The following is an 18,057-nucleotide window of genomic DNA, read 5'->3' as shown; positions in this document are numbered from 1 at the left end:
TACAAGAGAAAAGGAAAGCACAGGATAAGGAATTAGGACAAATACAGCATTGGTAGTTTTTTTTCCCCAGGCATTTTAATGAGGCCTTATATTGGACTTCCCAAATTAATAGAAGCTATCATGTGGTGGCACAGTGCCCAGCAGACTGTCTTTCAAGCAAACAGGTCATTCAACCCATCACATCTTGCACCAAAAATCCAGAGTGTCAAATATTTGGCTTGTGCTGCTTGCCCTGGACATTAAAATAACAAATTCCTTCGAAAACTCACAGCAAAGTCCAAGCTGCGTGATCCACCAAGTTTTATTACTTTCTGTATTCATCATTTTGGGTTTAGCAAGACTGATGCGAATCCCCCTTCAAAGCTTTCCCAATATAAGCTGCTCCAGATCTAAAAGAGGCTGTAGGTAAACTGCCACAGCAACTGCTAGCCACTAACTTTGTTGACCCCCAGAGCTTCTTTGAAGGTCAGCACTGCTTTAAATGCCCACCAACTGGCACAAAAATTCAAATAAAGTTACTTCTAACTCACCTTTTTGGGATGTTGTGCCCACCCCATGTAATCGTGACAACGTACTTCCCTGGGGTAGCTGGATAGTATTCAAATGCATATACACCATCCATAAAGCCCTTTTGTTTCACCAGCTCCTCCAAGCCCTCTGTTGAAAGATCAGTTCAGCATTAAACTTAACAGCTTCCATCCTGCCTTCAATTACTCAGAAAAGTTCATGTTTTCTAGTGTTTGTTTTAGCTTGCAAGAATAAATTTCTTTCACCAGAGAAAAAAAGGTCAGGTTATAAGCGAAGTTATTTCTAGTTGCCCTCTAGGACAAAGACAGCAAATACTTCCAGAAGAAATACAGCAGAAAGTATTTTAAGTTACCAGACTTAATAGGTTCCCTTGTGTTTTATTTTCTTAGTCTGCAGTATGATGCATGTCATATGTTAAAACAAAAAAGCTTAACGTTTGTCAGACTTCACAACCACAAGTATGCAGGGAATGCCTACTTTTCATTTTCTTCAAGATGAAGAATTTAGGAAGAAAAGCTTAATACACTAAAATTTACATCGATACGTCTGTTGCTTCCCCCTGAGTCCGGCATTAAGCCACAGAGAGTACCTCTGTGTGTGGAGGAGGTGAAGGCAATACAATGTACCTTTTAATACCGTCCCAGCAAGGGGGAGGTGACCAGCTCACAGGCACAGCAGCTCCAGGAGAGCAGCAGCACAGCCACTGCTGCTGGCAGCCCTAGGAGCCCAGTGCACAAGCCAGCACTCCCATCATCCCAGCCTGCCATGGTCCAAGTGGAGGGCCACACACAGTAGGAGCTCAGGACGCAGCAAAGGAGCTGGGGCTGGATCCTGGCAGAAGGTTTCCTTGTCAGCCTACAGGTTCTCTCAGCCCTCCCCTCCCCTGCTCACGTGCCTGACCATCCCGTGCAGCCAGAAGTGCTGCTCTGAGCCATTTTGAGCTTTAAAAGAGCAGGATTTCCACTCTGTCCGAGATCCTGGAGCATGACTTGCTTCCACAGACCAGATGAAGAAGCAATGAGAACGCATGAAGTCTGGAGGCCAAGGCAGGCAGCTGTGGATTTTCTCAGCTTTACTCACAGATATGCATTAAAATGGAGAGACCTAAACCCAGCTCTGCAGATGGAAACCTTCATAATAGATACGAAATAACAGAAAGACCTTCTGAAATTTGGTTATTTATGGTGATACAAATCCCATCAGTTCCATCAGGTCACTGTATCCTTCCTTACTGCTCTTCCTTTTCACAGTCTCTGCCTTCTCTCCTTCTCCAAAACACATTCATAGCACAAATTCACTCGAACACTTACTCGGTCCCTTTACAGTCACTCCAATCTCCCCGCTCCCTGCTGCTCTCGTATCAACCTTGAAGTCAGCCGTTTCCCTCATGCGGACACCCTTGGGCTGCAGACCTCTACCGGTGGCACGACATGCGTTTGGATTGCAGGCTGCAAGGAAATTTCAGACATCAATACTGCCTTTGATTCTCAACATACACATCGCTTAGCCAGCTTGGAACAATTTTTAGTTAAATGTTGTCTCAGAGCAACCACAGCTTAGCTTTCAGCACAGGCTTTAACATTATAGCATTAAGGCAGACAGACAGAGTCTGCACAGCCGTTGTCTATGTCCTATAGCTTTTGGGCAGCAGTGTGTGGTGCAGCCAAACAATACTGACCCCCGATGAGGGCCATTTTTTCGCATGAAAACAAATGTTGAAGCCCTGTTGCTTTCCAATTTGACGCCAGTTATCAATACAAAAGTCATCGCATACAGATATTCACCATACTAGGCACAGTCTTCTTCATGCCTTCCGCACTGAGAAGCACACTGCAGCATGGGGTGAAGTCTCCTTTTGCAGATAAGCCCCAGTGAACAGTATGTGCTGTTCTTTCACAAGTACATGACTGGAATAACCGCTCTTAGAAGACATAAGTTCTGAACACGCTTTGCTAGGAGACGCCACGTCACAACCCTCTGTTTGTCACAGTTCACACTTTTAGAAGCAAAGCCAGAGCCATAAAGCCCTCTGCAGACCGAAGTAGCCATGGGTAGGGGCAGTCAGTTAGGTATGGCTGAGCAAGAGCTTACATCTGACCCCTTTAGTCCAAGTGCTTCTGCAAGCCTGCAGAGTGGCTACATAAATAAGCTAATGCACACTTATGAACAGTTTTGGTTACACAGTCTCAGCTATCACACAGTCTCCAACTCCAGAGACCTGAAGAGTTTGAAGAGATTTACAATTAATCACAGTTTCCCAGCAGTGTAATCCCAACATGCATTTCCCCCCAAATATGCCGTGCTTACAGCAGAAGGCCACGTCTGCCAAGCAGCTTGTTAGGTTTTCACTCATTTCAACGGCTTACTAGTTTTACCGTCACCGCTGCAGCAGCCAACATCGCTTGTGTCCTACACCAGACAGTGTAAGCAAAGATCATGTACCATCTGCTAGCTCTGAAAACTCGGTGGGAGCACACAGGAGTGTGCCTAACGTGGAGGGGAAATGTCTTGCACAGCCTTCACACAACTAAGCCAGGCAGCTTGTGATTCAGCCAGTTTCACTGGCTGGGTTACACACCACTTCAGTTTGCTTGCAACTTTCTTCCCCAACCCAAACAAAACCAAAAACCCTTTTGGCTGGGACAAGCTGCACGCTAGAAGCTTGCGAAAAGCAAACATCACAGAGCATCCTCTTACCAACTATGCACACCTCTTACCAACTATGAAGCCATTAGCAGTGAAGTCCAAAATTCCACAAATGGAGGGTAGCTCAGGAGAGATGAGCAGAGATCTAAAAGCGTAGGAGCACGTAAGGATGGAACAGAAAGCAAGTTAGGTGTCAGTTAAGGAGGAAAACAGTAAATATAGTCATTTGAGGAACAAAGGTGGAAAACAGCAAGACACTGCATAGCTGCATAAAACAGTTCAAAAAAAAATACAAAGGGTAGCTTAACATTTGGAGGTCTAGGCAGAAAGGAAACTCTAGCAACAAAAGCCGTATTACTGTTAAAGCACTGTTTTACCCTGCAAATACCCAGCTGACCCAATGAATCAGGTCTAAAATGTTGACCAGGCACAAAGAACGTCCAAGGCAATATTCAAGCATATTCTGTGATCACATCCAAGATGAAAAATGGCCATTAACATTTAGAAGCATTTTTAAAAAGCATACCCTCTCCAATAAGGACAGTGCAAGGAGTTTTGGGAATTGCCTCCCCAGCAAAAGTCACTTTGACAATGTGAGGACCAGCTTGAATAGCTTTGTAGGTACAACGGTAGACTTGGTTGCCTTTGTCTTCTACTGCAACTTCAGCGAGGCTTCTTCCCTGAGGATCCTCCACTTCCACGATCACGTCACCCACACCAGCACCTGCAGAGCAAACAAGTCCAGCTGAGCCTTGGCTTCCCCACAGGAACGTGCATGTGTGTAGGATCACAGCCAGCTGGCTGGGCTCAGCCAACTGTCCTCTGCTACCACTTCTAGCCACAGCTTAAATATTCAGCTGCTTCTGACAGCAACCAGACATTCAAGTGGGGAGGGGACAAGACAGGATGGTGGCATCTCCATGAAGCCAAACTGACAGAGCTCTGCCACTCCACCCAAAGTTTCATGACAGTATTGTACTGAATACACGTGGAACCCGTTTGTCCTATTGCTACCACCCCGTAGCAACTCTGCTGTGGAGAAGCACACAATTTCACCAGTCAGTTCAATTTCTCAGGCTTTGAAGTGGTTTAGATTAAACGCTCAGACAACATGCATGCTGCTCTGGACAAGGATCCTCCTCTGCCAGGCCACACACATTCACTTTGGTTCAGACACCTGCTCCTCTCACATTTTATTCAATTCATCATGCAACAAACAGTTTTCCAGACATTTCAGAGGCCGGACATGTCTTTACATGATTCAGACCACTCCCTCTCCCAATTAGAGGCTGAACATAACACTTCCCCTCACTATAACCACATTTAATTTTATTTCTAAGCGCCCTCAGGCAGAAGGCAATTTAAAATATGCTACTCAGCATATTTTGGTGTTTAAATACTTCAAGTAACTGCCCTAAGTAGTTTCACATTGTTCTAAATAAATTAGCATTTGTAGCATTGTATTGACTCATTCCTCAAGGCTACAGCTTTGGTCTAAGAGCAGGCAACAGGTCACATGATGGAGATGCCCCAGTGAAGATAGCAGCCCTCTAATAATTACGAAAGAGGTTGAAACCAGTTAGACACTGAAGTATGAACCCACAGTAGCAATGCGGCAGATGCTTTCTGTAAAGCTAAATAAAAAACACTTAAAGCGTTTACAGTTTACTCACAGATCATCCTTCAGAGGTGGGCATTTCACATTCCTGTTTTAAATGAGCTGGGGGAAGAAATCAGCCAGAAATGTGTCTGCTGCCACTGAGCAAGTTCACGGCAAATTTCTGGGTGATACTTAGCACCTTTGTGCTCCAGCTCAGCTCCACACTTCAAACACTTCATACACTGTGGAAGCCCCTAAAGCAGCCTGACACTATTAATCCACCTCTGAATTTGATGGAGCTGCAAATCCTAACCCACTCTTCAGTTAGAGTTTATTCTTCCATGGGTTAGGTTCTCCTCAAATTGAGGAAGGTGGAGGATTTCAGGACTCATTCATCCTGCTTACCTGCTGTGTAGAGGTCAAAGTAGGTAGGTTTGTTGGCAATGTTTCCTGTTGCCTCCAGTCCCGGTCCCTTTGCTGTTACTTTGCTCGCATCCCCCTGAGCTTTGTCAACGTTCACTTCGAATGGGCTCTTTGAGATGTGCTGCCCAGCAAACAGCACCGAAACCTAGAGACAGACAATGTCAGCAGGCAACCCACCAGGCAGAGCTCAGCGCCACACAGCCAAGTACAGGATCAAGCAGCTGTGTTCCTAGCACAGTCTATGCCTACAGGTGAGAGACACCATCCATCCCATAATCTTCATCTTGTCCTTTCAGCATAACTGCTGGCCATCTTAAAGCGCTACTGGTCAGTGGACCAGCCAAGCCAGTGGGGATGCCTGAATCTGGACGTGCCAGCAAAAGGCAGATCACCATCCAGCAATGAAGTGGCAGCAGAAGTGGTGTTTATCTTTTTAGGCTGGTTGTGGCGACCAGCCAGTCAGGCAAGTGCCAAACAACAGCATCACCCACTGTATGTCTGCTTCTGCAGGCATCGGGGGACATAACTGGGTGGGAAGAACTTCTCTGCAAAACCCCCATGGTGGACAATATCACCAAAAAAAATTGCCTTATAGAAACAATCTGGTACTTTCCTCTGTGACAACCCACAAAACTGATTCCATAAGCTGTAACAAGTGGTCCCAGGTGAGAGGAGAGCCAGCTGCAGTACTTATACTCAAAAACCCACACACTCTCACCCACCACAATCCCCTTCCCCCCTGAGAAGGGGATGGTCTCAGACCGAGCACTAAAGGCCACATCAGATTACCTTTTCTTCAGGGTGCCCAGAGTGGCTATTACACCATCAGGAAACAGGCAGCCCTTGGGGCTCACATTAACAACCAGCAGAGCAGCTTGTTTAGCAAGAGAACAATGGTTACTGACACAACCTACCTTGTGAGGTCCAGTAACCCTTGGCACGTACTGAACTGAATAGGTCTTGTTTTTGTCACTGGATGGTGTTACCTTTGCCTAGAAGAGAAAATACATCCATTGTCAAGCTGTGCCTACGCATGCCAGCCTAAGACTTTTCTGGGTAGCACTTGATACTTCAAACTATTTCCAGAGTCAGCAATGTCAGAGATGTGTTTCTGTGGGAGTGGGGATATTTGCTACCTCCTCTTCTCATATGGAAAAAGCCTCACATTTATTTTGTCTTTGCATAAGATGAAGTAAATTACCCTCTCCCCATCCCTCTCTCTTGCTGTTAATTGCTCTACTAAGGCAGGCCAGAACTGAGAAGACATTAAGTCCAACGTACAGCTGTATTTTTCTGGAATGTTGTAACATGATCAAGTGGAGCACTTGGATGAGAAGTTTCTATAAACACTAAAACCAGCATTTTAACTCAAAATGATTCATGGCATCTAAATAGCTGCTATAGCCATTCTTGCAGAATGAGTAAGGGCAGAAGTGATTTACTGATGTGTGTTATCTAAAACCGTGTCAGAATGTACTTGGCCAGTCAAACTAAAGCACTGTAACTACTGGACACTGGAGTTATGTTGGTTCATGAAGTTTTTTCCAAGTTCATCCAGTAAGGCAATTATGAGGAAAAGGTTGAGGCTTGTACTTTTGATAGATGGTATTTTGCAACTTCTTTTTAGATTACTTATCTGTTAAAACTCACTTGTGAAAAATGAAGACTACTGCAAAAACTTCAGTGTTCAGACCAGCTTTGCTCTTCCACAAAAAAAAAATTTAACACACATACCTCCTCTCGGTTTCCTTCTGGATCCTCTACAAAGACCATCAGATCTCCCTGCCCAGCACTGATGGTGTCTACAGTGAAGATGGCAGGCTGCTTCACCATGTTCCCATGAGGCTCAATCCCTGTGAGACAGGCAGAGCAGCACATTAGCTTTTGCTACAAAACCCAAAGGCAATGTAGAGATGACCCACAAGCTGTCCAACCCTTCCTCCCACAAGAGCCCTCAGCACCAGCTTCACCAGACCACCACAACACCTCTTCACCACCTGCTCAGAGCATCGTGCTCACAAGAACCCCTACTCTTACAGCGCAAGCATTTTTAAGACTTGGGTCAATCATTGGTGGCCAACTCATCTCAGGATCTCTGGCCGAGTCAGGAACTCAGCTGGCATCTGGTTTCAGGTGAAAGCAAGTTACCCAGTTTGCTGAAGCCACATACCAAGGGTCAGCCCTGCAGCTGGCGAGCGCTCAGCCGCTGCCAACAGCGACCGTGGTATGTCTCAGAGCTGGTCTTTAGGACCGCTTCCCATAGCTAAATGCTGAAGTGGTGCTGGACTACAAGAAGAACCACCAGGGATGCATGAGGGGAATCTGGGCAAGCCTTTCAGTAAAGGCACTACCCTAAAGCCAAGGCTGAAAGACTTATTTAAGCAAAACTATACTCCATTTTCTCCATTTTACGCTATCTTCAGAACTCAGCTGTACAGACACCGCTCAGATTTATTACTCTTTGAAAGCTGCTCAAACTATTTTGCCAGAGTGAACATCATACAAATGGCACACTGCGACCTCTCTAAACCATGAAAGTCCTGCAGTTCACCGTCACTTCCATTCGACTTCTAATCAGTTTCCTTATTCCTCAGCACAGGGCCTGCTTCAGCACGCATTTACCAGCAGGGTTTCATCATCTCCCTATACTTGGCCCCAGGTCACGACACCTGTCATGGTGGTGTCAGACTGAGTGGGTGGAAGAACTTCCCCTAAGTTGCTGCTTCCAGACTAGCCCAAACATATATGCCTTTCCTTCCAAGGGAATTACTCCTCAGCTTATTCATAAAACTGTGGGCACTACTGCTCCATAGCACAATTAGTGGAAAGTGCAACGTCTGATAGGTTATGAAGGAAGTGGTTGTGAACAACAGAATTCCTGAACTTGTTTATCTTCAGAAAACAATAACTTGAGAGCAACGCAAGGAAAATCATGTTTTTACTAGGAAATCTGAGCATTCAGATAAGGTGTTAACAATTGACGTATTCATTCTTTCAAACTAAACCCCAGACTATCATCTAGTTTAAACAGCTATAAGTTCGCTCTGTCCACCACATGAGCATTAGGATATGGTATTCAAATTAAGTATCCCTCCTTCTGCAAGCACAAGAAGAATTTCTTATCTCAGAAGATGGCTTCAGCCAGGACAGCATTAGTCACAGCACTTTCTCAGTCTATGTTTCATCTTCTAAATTTTACTCTCCTCTCAGAGATCTGCTTTGGCTGGGTAAACGATGAGCCATAGTGCATCAGTGATGACCTGCACAATTGTGTCCAGCACCTCTGCAGGCTCGCTTTCACATCGGAAAATCAGGTTGAAAATAAAAGAACAACCAAGAAAACCAGAAAAAAATAGACTAAGTTTTGTTTCTTTCCATTACACTCTTGTACATCCAATTTGGAAATCCATTAATTATAAAAATCTCGAAGGACCACAGCTGGCCCCAGATCTAAAAAAAAAAGATGGAATGAAGAACAAAGTGTAATGCATAAGTAATGCCTTGCTACACACCAAGTACATTAAAGGTTAAAGTCTGTTCTTCATTTAGTTGTGACTGTATTCCAATCTAGAGTAGAACCACATCAGAAGTTACAGGAATTATTGATTTAAAAAGTTAAAAATAAGAATACCTATGTAGATCTACAGTTGCACAAATATCTATGGGCAAGTCCTTCCAATTAGCAAATATAGCCTTTGCAACAAAAGCTTGACACTAATGTTTGTAGGGTTCCTAACCCGCCTTTGTGTGCAAACAAAGTATACACACCTACTGATCAATTAAAACAATTTATTTAGAATTAGCTGACCCTAACACACATCAGCCACCAAGCCTGGGAAACCGAAGACCCTGCCTCTGCAGAGAGCCCACTCGGAGATGCACACAGATTTAAAGAGTTTTTTTTCTCTTTAAAGGAGTGCTTTCTCATAAGAAGCATTCACTGCTAGATAAACGCCTGTCAGCGGCATTACTGCTAGCTTAAGTTTCACACCAAGTTTATTTTAGCCCCGTATCATGCTACTTCTTCCAGCTGTGGACTGCAAGGCTGGCAGCTTGCAAAACAGGTTCAGAGACTTTGGGGAATTTACATGTTAGAACTAGGAGTGCCTTTTGGACTATATCCATGTATTTCTGAAACTAGGCACCACACCAAGAGCATACAAGTGAAACTTTGAAGTCAGTTACAGCAGGTCTGGAGTTCAACATAAGCAAAAAACCCCACCCAGCTTTCCGAAGAGTTAAACGCTCTGCACAGCTTAAGCTCACCGAGTCCTTACCTCTGCCATAAGCCCTTGCTTTCTTTGGATTCAGTTTGGGTTTTAAAGGAGCTCCTGGTTTCAGCTTGGCTTTGGGGAACTGGGACAGGTAAGTCATTACAGAGTGCTCATCAACATCAGGATGGATAATTTCTTCAGGGGTAATAACCTGAAAGACAGCACAATTAAGTACATTGTACCAGTGCTTGGTTACCGCTCATCAACACCGAAACAGAGCTATGACAGACTCTTACATTTCAAAATTCCCGCAGGCTAATATGATTTCTTACATTTATTTTCCCTTTGATACACACAACAACATTTATTATCTCATGGCAAGAAGATCAAGCAGCTCATTAGAGTCCCAGTGTGGTTTGGGGACTTTTTGTGCTTTGATTTATTAGAGGTTGTCAGGAGACTGTGACAAACTAAACAGCAGCAAGGCAAGACAACAGTAGCTATGTTCCCCCCAAAAAGCAATACGAGGATAAATTAGTAACTAATAATCCTGTGTGCTACAGCCCTGAACTGCAGTGCTTGCAAAATGCAACTTGTGACCAGTTTCCTCTCCTGCTGCATGACAGAAGCTGCTCCAACAGCTTCAGAGACTTCAGCACTTCTGTGAAACTTTATCAGCATGAAAATAATCCACATTGCAAATACATTGTTCTCTGTTTGAAAGTCATCTTTGCAGGTGGTTTCCTAGGCCAGTGAGTTTTCCTTCTGTGAAATTAAACGCAGGAAAACAAACTCACTCCACAGACTAAGAGATAAGAGAGCAAGGCACTACTACACAGGCACTTTCTCCCCTATCCTATGTGCTGCAACACAGCTGTCTTCAGAAACCCCTATATAAAATCTTACAGTCAGAACTCTGAAATGCAGTGGTGCCTTTCATTGCAATTTGCTTTTTCTCAGGTAATGTCACGGGAGTAAACTCTAACTTTTGGAGGTGTCCAAGCAACTTCACCTGCTTTCCTCAACCTACGTTCAAGCTAGTTGCAAGCACGAAGCTAACTGCCGTGCTTCCCGCAGCACAGCCTTACCTGTGGCACACCCAGCCAGTCGTCCGCCTGCTGCATGGCTTCCCGAGCATTGTCAACAGGTTTCTTCGGATCCCAGGTCTCCCAGTCAGGGCACAGGCCTGCAAGTACATTTGAGTTCTTAGGTGTTATCTGCAAAGGACTTTCCCTAGCTGAAGAAGGCAAGTACAAACACCACAGCCGCTCCTGTTAAGCTGCTACATAGCAAGATGTTCAAAGCTTTACAGAAGTAACGAAAATAAGATAAGCACATATTGCTCACTGAAAATGCTTCCGAGATCAAACCCCAGCATTTCCATGGGTCCTCACTGCACTGACAATAAGAGCCAGGTCAGAGAGACTTTCACCAACCTTTCCTGTCAACAAAAAAGATGCAGAGCTTTTCAGTCAGCCACATAACTGCACTGCTTTAAATTTAAGCTGGGCAAGACACCTTCCAACTCCAGCATGAATACATCTAGCCATCTTTTATGTTTCACTGGCTCTCCGGCAGCAAATTTGGAAAAACGCATGTCAGCTGCTTACCACAGCACCCCAGCTGAACACCAACAACTGCACTAGCAAGGCCATTTTACAGGAAGGCAGGGAAACTATGCCTTTTTCACACTTTATCACGTTACTCGCCTTAAGGAGCACAGCTTTAGCTTGCTAAACATTGAAGTTTCAGGTAGTGCGCATCTTCTGGCTGCTCTGTGCTCCCTCTGCAATCCTATTTCAGGAGAACATACGAAGCCTCCTGCTGCGCCCTGAAGTTGAAAGGTTGTTGGCACTTGCTGTGGGAACAAGCCTTTCTTGCATTTGGGAGCCAGCATTTGCGCCTTTGTCCCCTTACACCCAATACAAAGCTCAGACGTGGCGCCTCCAATAATGCAATCACACATTCTGCTTTAGGCCAGTATTTCTCTTGGCCAAGTCATTTACAATTTGCTGCTTCCCACAGCTGGCCTCTTGGACTGGAGTCTTCTTGAAAGCCTCACTCCTGTCTCCAGCCCAGCAGCAAAAATCTCCTTCCACAGGAACAGCAAAGCAGTAACCAGGAGAGCAAACAAGAAAATGCTGACCACCAGAGTAAAGGACTTACCTGGAGCACAGCTGTCAACAAGAGCCCCCAGTGCTTTGCCATCCTGCCAGTTTTGATTGAAGTTTGTGATGGGCAAGTAAGGAATTTTGTTCTGGATCCAGCCCAACAGCCTCTGCTTAGGGGTCTGTTTCTTTGCATCATCATCACCTTCATCCTCCCACACTGGCATGGAAATGGAGTAGTGGAGGATAAGGGTCCATATCAAGCCAAGGATCAGCTTCAAGTTTCCATCAACTATGGCTTTACTATCTGGAAGACAAAAGACATATGTGATTATTCCCCACCCTAAAGGAAAGAGGTACTTTCATAAAAACTGTGCCTGCAGTCATGCCCAGGTAATCCAGGATAAGAGCGACCCTGGCCATTGCCAGTACTTGCTCAGACAGAGGCACCAATCTTCACACCCAACATTAGATGGGAGAAAAGAGAGGAGCCCAAGGACTTGGTGATCTCCAAGTGTGGTGTGAATTGCCCTTGAAGCTTTACAATGTTAAGTTAGGAGAGCCAGTAGTTTAAGATGCTCTGGTATTTTGTATTTGGATGATAACTTCCACCTGCTATTTTTAATGGCATTTGTATCTTATGAAAGTGGCCAAACAGCACACAAAGAGTTCACAAGAACATCATTCCAAGAGGGGCAAAATACCGCAGGGTGTATCTGAAGCACCATTTAGGAAACTGCTTTTAAGTACAGAAACGTGCCTCCCCCCCACATCAGTAGTTTGCATTAAAAATGGTAGCAAAAAACCCCCCAGAGTGCTATACAATGAATTCCAGCAAAGTCAGAGTTTAGATTTAGAACAAAGTCCAGATCTATCATGACCCAAGTGTAAACAGCAAAGCAGGCAGTGCAGGTCTATCGGGCATCCTTTGCACAATCACACTCCGCACAAAAAGTCATCCCTTTACACTAGAAATTGAGAGTTAAAAGAAAAGGAAAAGTCAGCTGCGGCAAAACTGTGTTATGTTCTAAACTATGAAAAACGGCCACACTGCAGCTCTGCTTTAAGATACACCATGCAGCTGAGTTTAAGGCTGCTGAGTGTCAAGATCAGAGAGCCTCAAGAAACTCTCTGAAGGAGCAGGGTATTTTCCTGCATCAGTTTGGCTTTACAAAGTGACCTCCGCAGTTTTGTGAATATTCTTGCCACTTACTTTGGGTTTAGGGAGTCACATGTCGGATGCGTTCCCTGGAGCTTGTTGCAACTCAGGTTGCGTTACACTGGTAACAGCTCCGGTCTGCCCAGACTCAATCAAACCAGGGTTGTTCTGCAACATTACAGGATACCTACAGCCTGGCTGATCCTTTCATTTACAGCAACGTGTCAGAGCAGAGCATTTTACTGTTCTTTCCTGAACAACAATGAAAACTACTAAAGAAACCTCTATCTAGCCAACAGAAGTTACAAATGACCTAAAAGCTTTTGTCTACTCTTCAGTTCCCAGAGCAGATTTGGAGTAAAGACAATTACAGTGGTATAAACTCACTTTCGTGACACCAAAATAATTCTACAGGGATCTTAATGAGTCCTAGCTAGCAAAGGAAAAATGTTTGGTATTTTCATGGCCTTCTCTGGTTCAAATTCAGAGCTTTTACAGGCAGAGTCCTCCAAGCCAAGCCTCATCATGCCCAGTTTGCACAGGGCATGCCTTACTCGCTCCTCTTCCGCTAGACAGACCATAGCAGCAATCCCATACTATCAATAGAAAAAGATATCCTGACTTTTAAAACAAGTGATTATACAGAATAGTGACCAAGAACACAAAGCACCAGGGCGTTCCCTTTAACCCAATGCTCAGGCGAAGTGGTTAATATTTACATGGTTTCACAATAGGGCGGTATGTCCTGAACAGATAATACTGTAACTTCAGACCCTGAATGGCATTTGGCCTTTCTGGATAATTAACATCTGGTTTCTACTTAGATTTTATTTGTATTGGACTTTTTTTAACATCAGTTTTGACTGATCTTACAGGATTATGATAAGCATCTGCCACTTAACTGCTCACCGCTGATTCTACATTCAGTCTGAGATATATAATACATAGCTACGAGGTGATTAAGCCCCACTGGGTTTTAATTACAGGTTCCAAAGTAAAAGTCAGCATCACGTAAGTAGTGTTTCTCCTAGCGACAACTAAACAGTCCCTGCTGTTACCCACTTCCCTCCCCTTTCCAGCTGAGCTGCAAATTGGTCAGTAGAGAGAAGATGCACCCTTACAATCTATTAGGGAAAGCTTTCTTGAAAGAAATCGTAATAGAACACACGGAGAGACACCCAAAGCCCTGCTGGCAGGCTCACCATAATGCCTGAGCTCCGCAAGCTGGAAATAAGGGCTGCAGTGCGCAAAAGCCAGACTGTTTGAGTCCCACTGCCCGCCCACTCCCTGCGCCTGCAGCACCTCTGACCCGTACCGCCACGGCAGGACCACCCGCTCACACCACCGTCCATCACATCCCTGTGCCAGAAATGCCTCCAAACTTCAGTTTCAGATTTATACTGACACCAGCATTTTTAGTCGAGTGGACGCAGTAATGATTTAGTACACTACAAGCGTACTTCTTTCAGAAGGCCATGCAGGGAGGAAAGCCAGCAGGACAGAGTCACCTCAAGCACACTGCTACGTGCACATAACTTGAGATAAATGTCCTGTTTCGTATTTAGAACACTTAAATAATGCCTAGATGTGGATACACTGCAGCAACCAGCTGCACGCCCAGAGCTTCCTCCAGCACTCCATCACCACCTCCAGGGGAACAGCTGAGCAGCGGTCCTTGACCTGGGGACAAAAGAACCGGTGCACAAGACAGCATCACATTGAGAGCAAGAGTATCCCATCTAATCAGCTTCATCCAGAAGCCCGGGCTTGGGGCCACTGCCCTGATGACAGGAAAGGGTCACCACAGGCAAGGGACAGGTCTTCCTCCCCAGGGCTGGTGCCATCCCCAAAACCGCACTTTGGTAGCAGAGTTAGCAAGCTCTTACAGCCTCCCAGCTTCCTGACAGGCATTGGGATCTCATGATGTAATTTTTTCCAACCGGGCTTGCAGGAGGGCTTGTCTGCTTTCATTTGGGGTGTGGAGAAGGGAGGGAGAAGAAATCCTAGGCAGAACAGGAGACTTTATCAGCACCCAGCAGAGCCACCCATGCACCCTACCCACAGGCACCCCTACTCTCAGCTACAGGGGATCCCACTGGCAGCTCAGCCCCTGGCCAGCCTGAGCTCATGACAGCTATCATGACATAAAAAGGCCTTCCAGGTTCTAGAACAGACCAGAGCCCAGCCTAAAGCATGTTTGGCTTCCAGGCGTTGTTGCAAAGCTCTGCTCCAGAGACTCTGCATTGGTGCTGCCTTCTTATTTCACTGACTGAAAACATTTAGTGTATTCTCCGCAAGGTCTTTTGGTCATTAAGACACTTCTATCTGCTAACAGGTCCTGCACAAGGAGCACTGAGCTGGTCTGGATAACCCTGAAACCCACTTAGTGCAAACAAATTTGCAGGCATCCCCCACCAGCTCTCAATGCACACTGCCAGCATAACACAGCCAAGATTCTGGAACAGGGACAAAAAAATGTGTTTCCAGTGACACTTAAGCACCAACAACCATTACTGCAAGCATTGCCACGCACACCAGCTCGTGCGACTTTCCACTGGATTCCACCCGCTCCCTTGTCTGATCCAAGACCTTTTTCCTGGCCATCCCCGGCTGGAAAACAGATTGCATGAATAGCAGATCTTGCAATACTGCTTTCCTACTATGGAAATTACTTTTAGGCATACTAATTACCCACACAACCTATACTTTGCAGTTTTACAGAGCCTTTCAAGCTGTTTCCCAATTGCTCCTCTGGAGCTCACTGTAAATTGAGAGCACAGAGAACCACATTCATTGTGGTCAGTGCTTCAGAGCCACAGCGCAAGACCACGGCCTTTTGAGAATGCTCCTCTACCAACAGCACTGTTTGGCTTTCAGCTTCGATGAATTAGGTAGACAAGAACAAACTGTCTGCTTTCAGCTGAAATAGAGAGTGCATGTTTACTCCATGGCATCAGGCGAGCTTCTGCAGATTAAAGGAGCCCCCTCCATGCAGGCAACAGCCAACAACCCTCGCCTTCCCGTGGCTCAGAGGAAGTGAGCTGTCACATTTCATCCGCCAAGATAATTCAGCAAGGCTGAACAAATTCTTTACAGCATCACTGTAGACAGCTTTAATGTGACCTTTTTTGGTCATCTGCATAATTTGCTTTATTCATGTTACAATGCCTAAGTTAACATCTGCAAGATGCACTTACACGCGTGCCAGAACACACTTGCTCTCTGCTTCCCTCTCTCCATGTACCCAGTAGGTGATGCATGCTTTGGAGATCAAAGTTCCCGAAGAGCTGAAGTGCCACAGGACCTCTTGCCTGCCCCAGAGCATAAGAGGACTTCAGCAACCAACTTCAGAGGTGTGATCTAGAACACAGTGAGGGATCCAAGGGTGGGTTTTCTCTTTTCTCATTAGAGCTCAGAGGCTTTGGGCTGTTACATGCAAGTCCTGCTGATGCTCAACTGCAGACTCCAAATTTGTCAACGCTCTTAGATGAACAATTCTAGACAGCACAGAAGTCATCATGGCTAGACACACAGTTTGGAAAAAAGCAAGAAGCTGAAACACTCAAGTTTTACTTAAACAGGAATCTTTATTCCCACCTACGTTGTTCAATGCGCATTTTAATTTCACTTCCCCTACGCCAACCTGCTTTCCTCCTCCTAGGAGTACCCAATGGCAATCCACTGTCAACAGAGCAGCAACTGCCATGAAGCAAGACGCAGCCCTCGCTCAGCTGAACGCAGGCAGAATCTGCTCATGGGGACACGCGGGAGCTGCCGAGAGGCTCTGGCCTCAGGATGCAGCTCGACAGGACTTACAAGCTGACCGCTGGGGAAAACCTGCCAATGAGTCTTAAGCTGTTCTGCAGAATCAACACCAGCACTGAACAAGCAAGCACTCACTCTCCTGTAAAAGAAAAATAAAACCTATATATAGCCTACAACATTAAGTTTTATGTAGGAGTATCCTGCTTCTTAGTCAAGCTCTCAGTATTTAAGTGGCTGCCTGGTAGGGTGAAGAGGAAAACAGACTGAATCCCAGAGCTCATTTACTTCCCCCATCACACCTCCGAGTTTAGATTGTAATCCTTATTCTTTTATTATCCTATTAACTAAGTGGCAACTGGCCCAAAAAATGGATTATGGCAATTCCATAGGCCAGCGATACACACCACCGGTCTGTCTTGAAAAGGAACCAAGTTTTAACTGCTCAAGCTGATTTATAATTGTTGCTTTATACCAAATATTAACATGATATGTTGTACTTGGACTGTTAATATCATACTCCTTAAAGCACAAAGAAAGATATTAAGGTGCATGACCAGCCTGAGCCAGCAATGTGACCACCGAGACAAACATATGTCATTTTTAGGGCTTGGGCTACAAAAAACTTCCCAACTTACCAAGTGGAAAGTCGCCAACACTACAGAGCTTGTTCCTCTGTATTTCTACTTGCAGCTGCCCCATGAGCAAGTGCCAGAACTGAAACCTGGCTCCGATTTGAACCTTGCCAATTCATCTACTCCAGCAGAGACCCCCAAAATGTACCTGCAGTATGTGGCTCGAACTATATGACCTTCATTAGTTCTGTTCAGAACCAAGTTACCAATTTCTACAATTCACCCCCTCCCCCAGTGTTACAAACGTGTCTGCGACTTCTCTTTTGCTTCTGTGCAAGTCTGCTTTGCATTCACATGTAATACTCGAATTGTGGCAACACTCCTTGAACTCTGCCCTATAGCAGAGCTGCAAGTCATCCTCTGTTGGACAATTAGTGGAAACAAGTTAAGCTACCGCAGCAGACAGCTTCCTTATTAAATTGAGCTCATAATACAGACTATGCAAAGTCTGGTGAAGCAAATGAAGGACTGAAAAAGTAGCTTTTCAGTATTGTTTTTATTAATTCATTATTACATTTTCAGTATAGATTTTTTTTTTTTAAATGGTTTCTTCGTTGAAGCTGCAGTCAATGCAGCTTCAGTCTGGGCAAAGTCATGTCAGAGTTTCGCTGTTGATCTTTACACATGGAAGTACCATCATAACCAACACCGATCTTTGCATCCAGTTTCTCTAAAAAGTGGTTACCCTCTCCAATCTTGAGGTCTTCCTCATTAACATTTTATGTATTGTATGGAGGAAGAACCAAAGATGCATGCTCCTTAACACACAGCAAAGGAGTAGTCTCAACAACAGCCCTTACTCCTAATTTCCAGACAGAAGTACCTTTGTACAGCACACAAAATTCGTCTCAGCTATGGATTATTTATGTACAGACTAGGAATTTTAAATCCTGGCGTCTTGAAGTTTCTGAGCATTTCCCCGCCTCTAATTCTCCTCTATTGTTAAAGATCTATAGCAACTGAGGGAAAGAAAAATTAAGCA

General features: G+C 45.0%; 1 protein-coding gene across 3 annotated transcripts in view; it reads right to left on the bottom strand.

The window, feature by feature from the left end:
• Window positions 1-18,057, bottom strand: part of FLNB (filamin B) — a 90,606-nt gene that overhangs the window by 39,667 nt on the left and 32,882 nt on the right. For all 3 annotated transcript variants that reach the window (XM_054076377.1, XM_009571107.2, XM_009571115.2), the window contains exons 4-12: window positions 11,578-11,826; window positions 10,500-10,597; window positions 9,475-9,622; window positions 6,932-7,050; window positions 6,112-6,189; window positions 5,180-5,342; window positions 3,701-3,898; window positions 1,839-1,976; window positions 531-657 (exon numbers count right to left, since the gene is read on the bottom strand). In XM_054076377.1, coding sequence (XP_053932352.1) covers window positions 531-657; window positions 1,839-1,976; window positions 3,701-3,898; window positions 5,180-5,342; window positions 6,112-6,189; window positions 6,932-7,050; window positions 9,475-9,622; window positions 10,500-10,597; window positions 11,578-11,826 — 1,318 coding nt within the window. The remainder of the gene's footprint in view (window positions 1-530; window positions 658-1,838; window positions 1,977-3,700; window positions 3,899-5,179; window positions 5,343-6,111; window positions 6,190-6,931; window positions 7,051-9,474; window positions 9,623-10,499; window positions 10,598-11,577; window positions 11,827-18,057) is intronic.

This window comes from Cuculus canorus, chromosome 11 (genome assembly GCF_017976375.1).
Source record: "Cuculus canorus isolate bCucCan1 chromosome 11, bCucCan1.pri, whole genome shotgun sequence".
Lineage (NCBI taxonomy): Eukaryota > Metazoa > Chordata > Aves > Cuculiformes > Cuculidae > Cuculus > Cuculus canorus.
The sequence above is the reverse complement of the archived record's forward strand: the minus strand, read 5'-3'. Positions and strand labels throughout refer to the sequence as shown.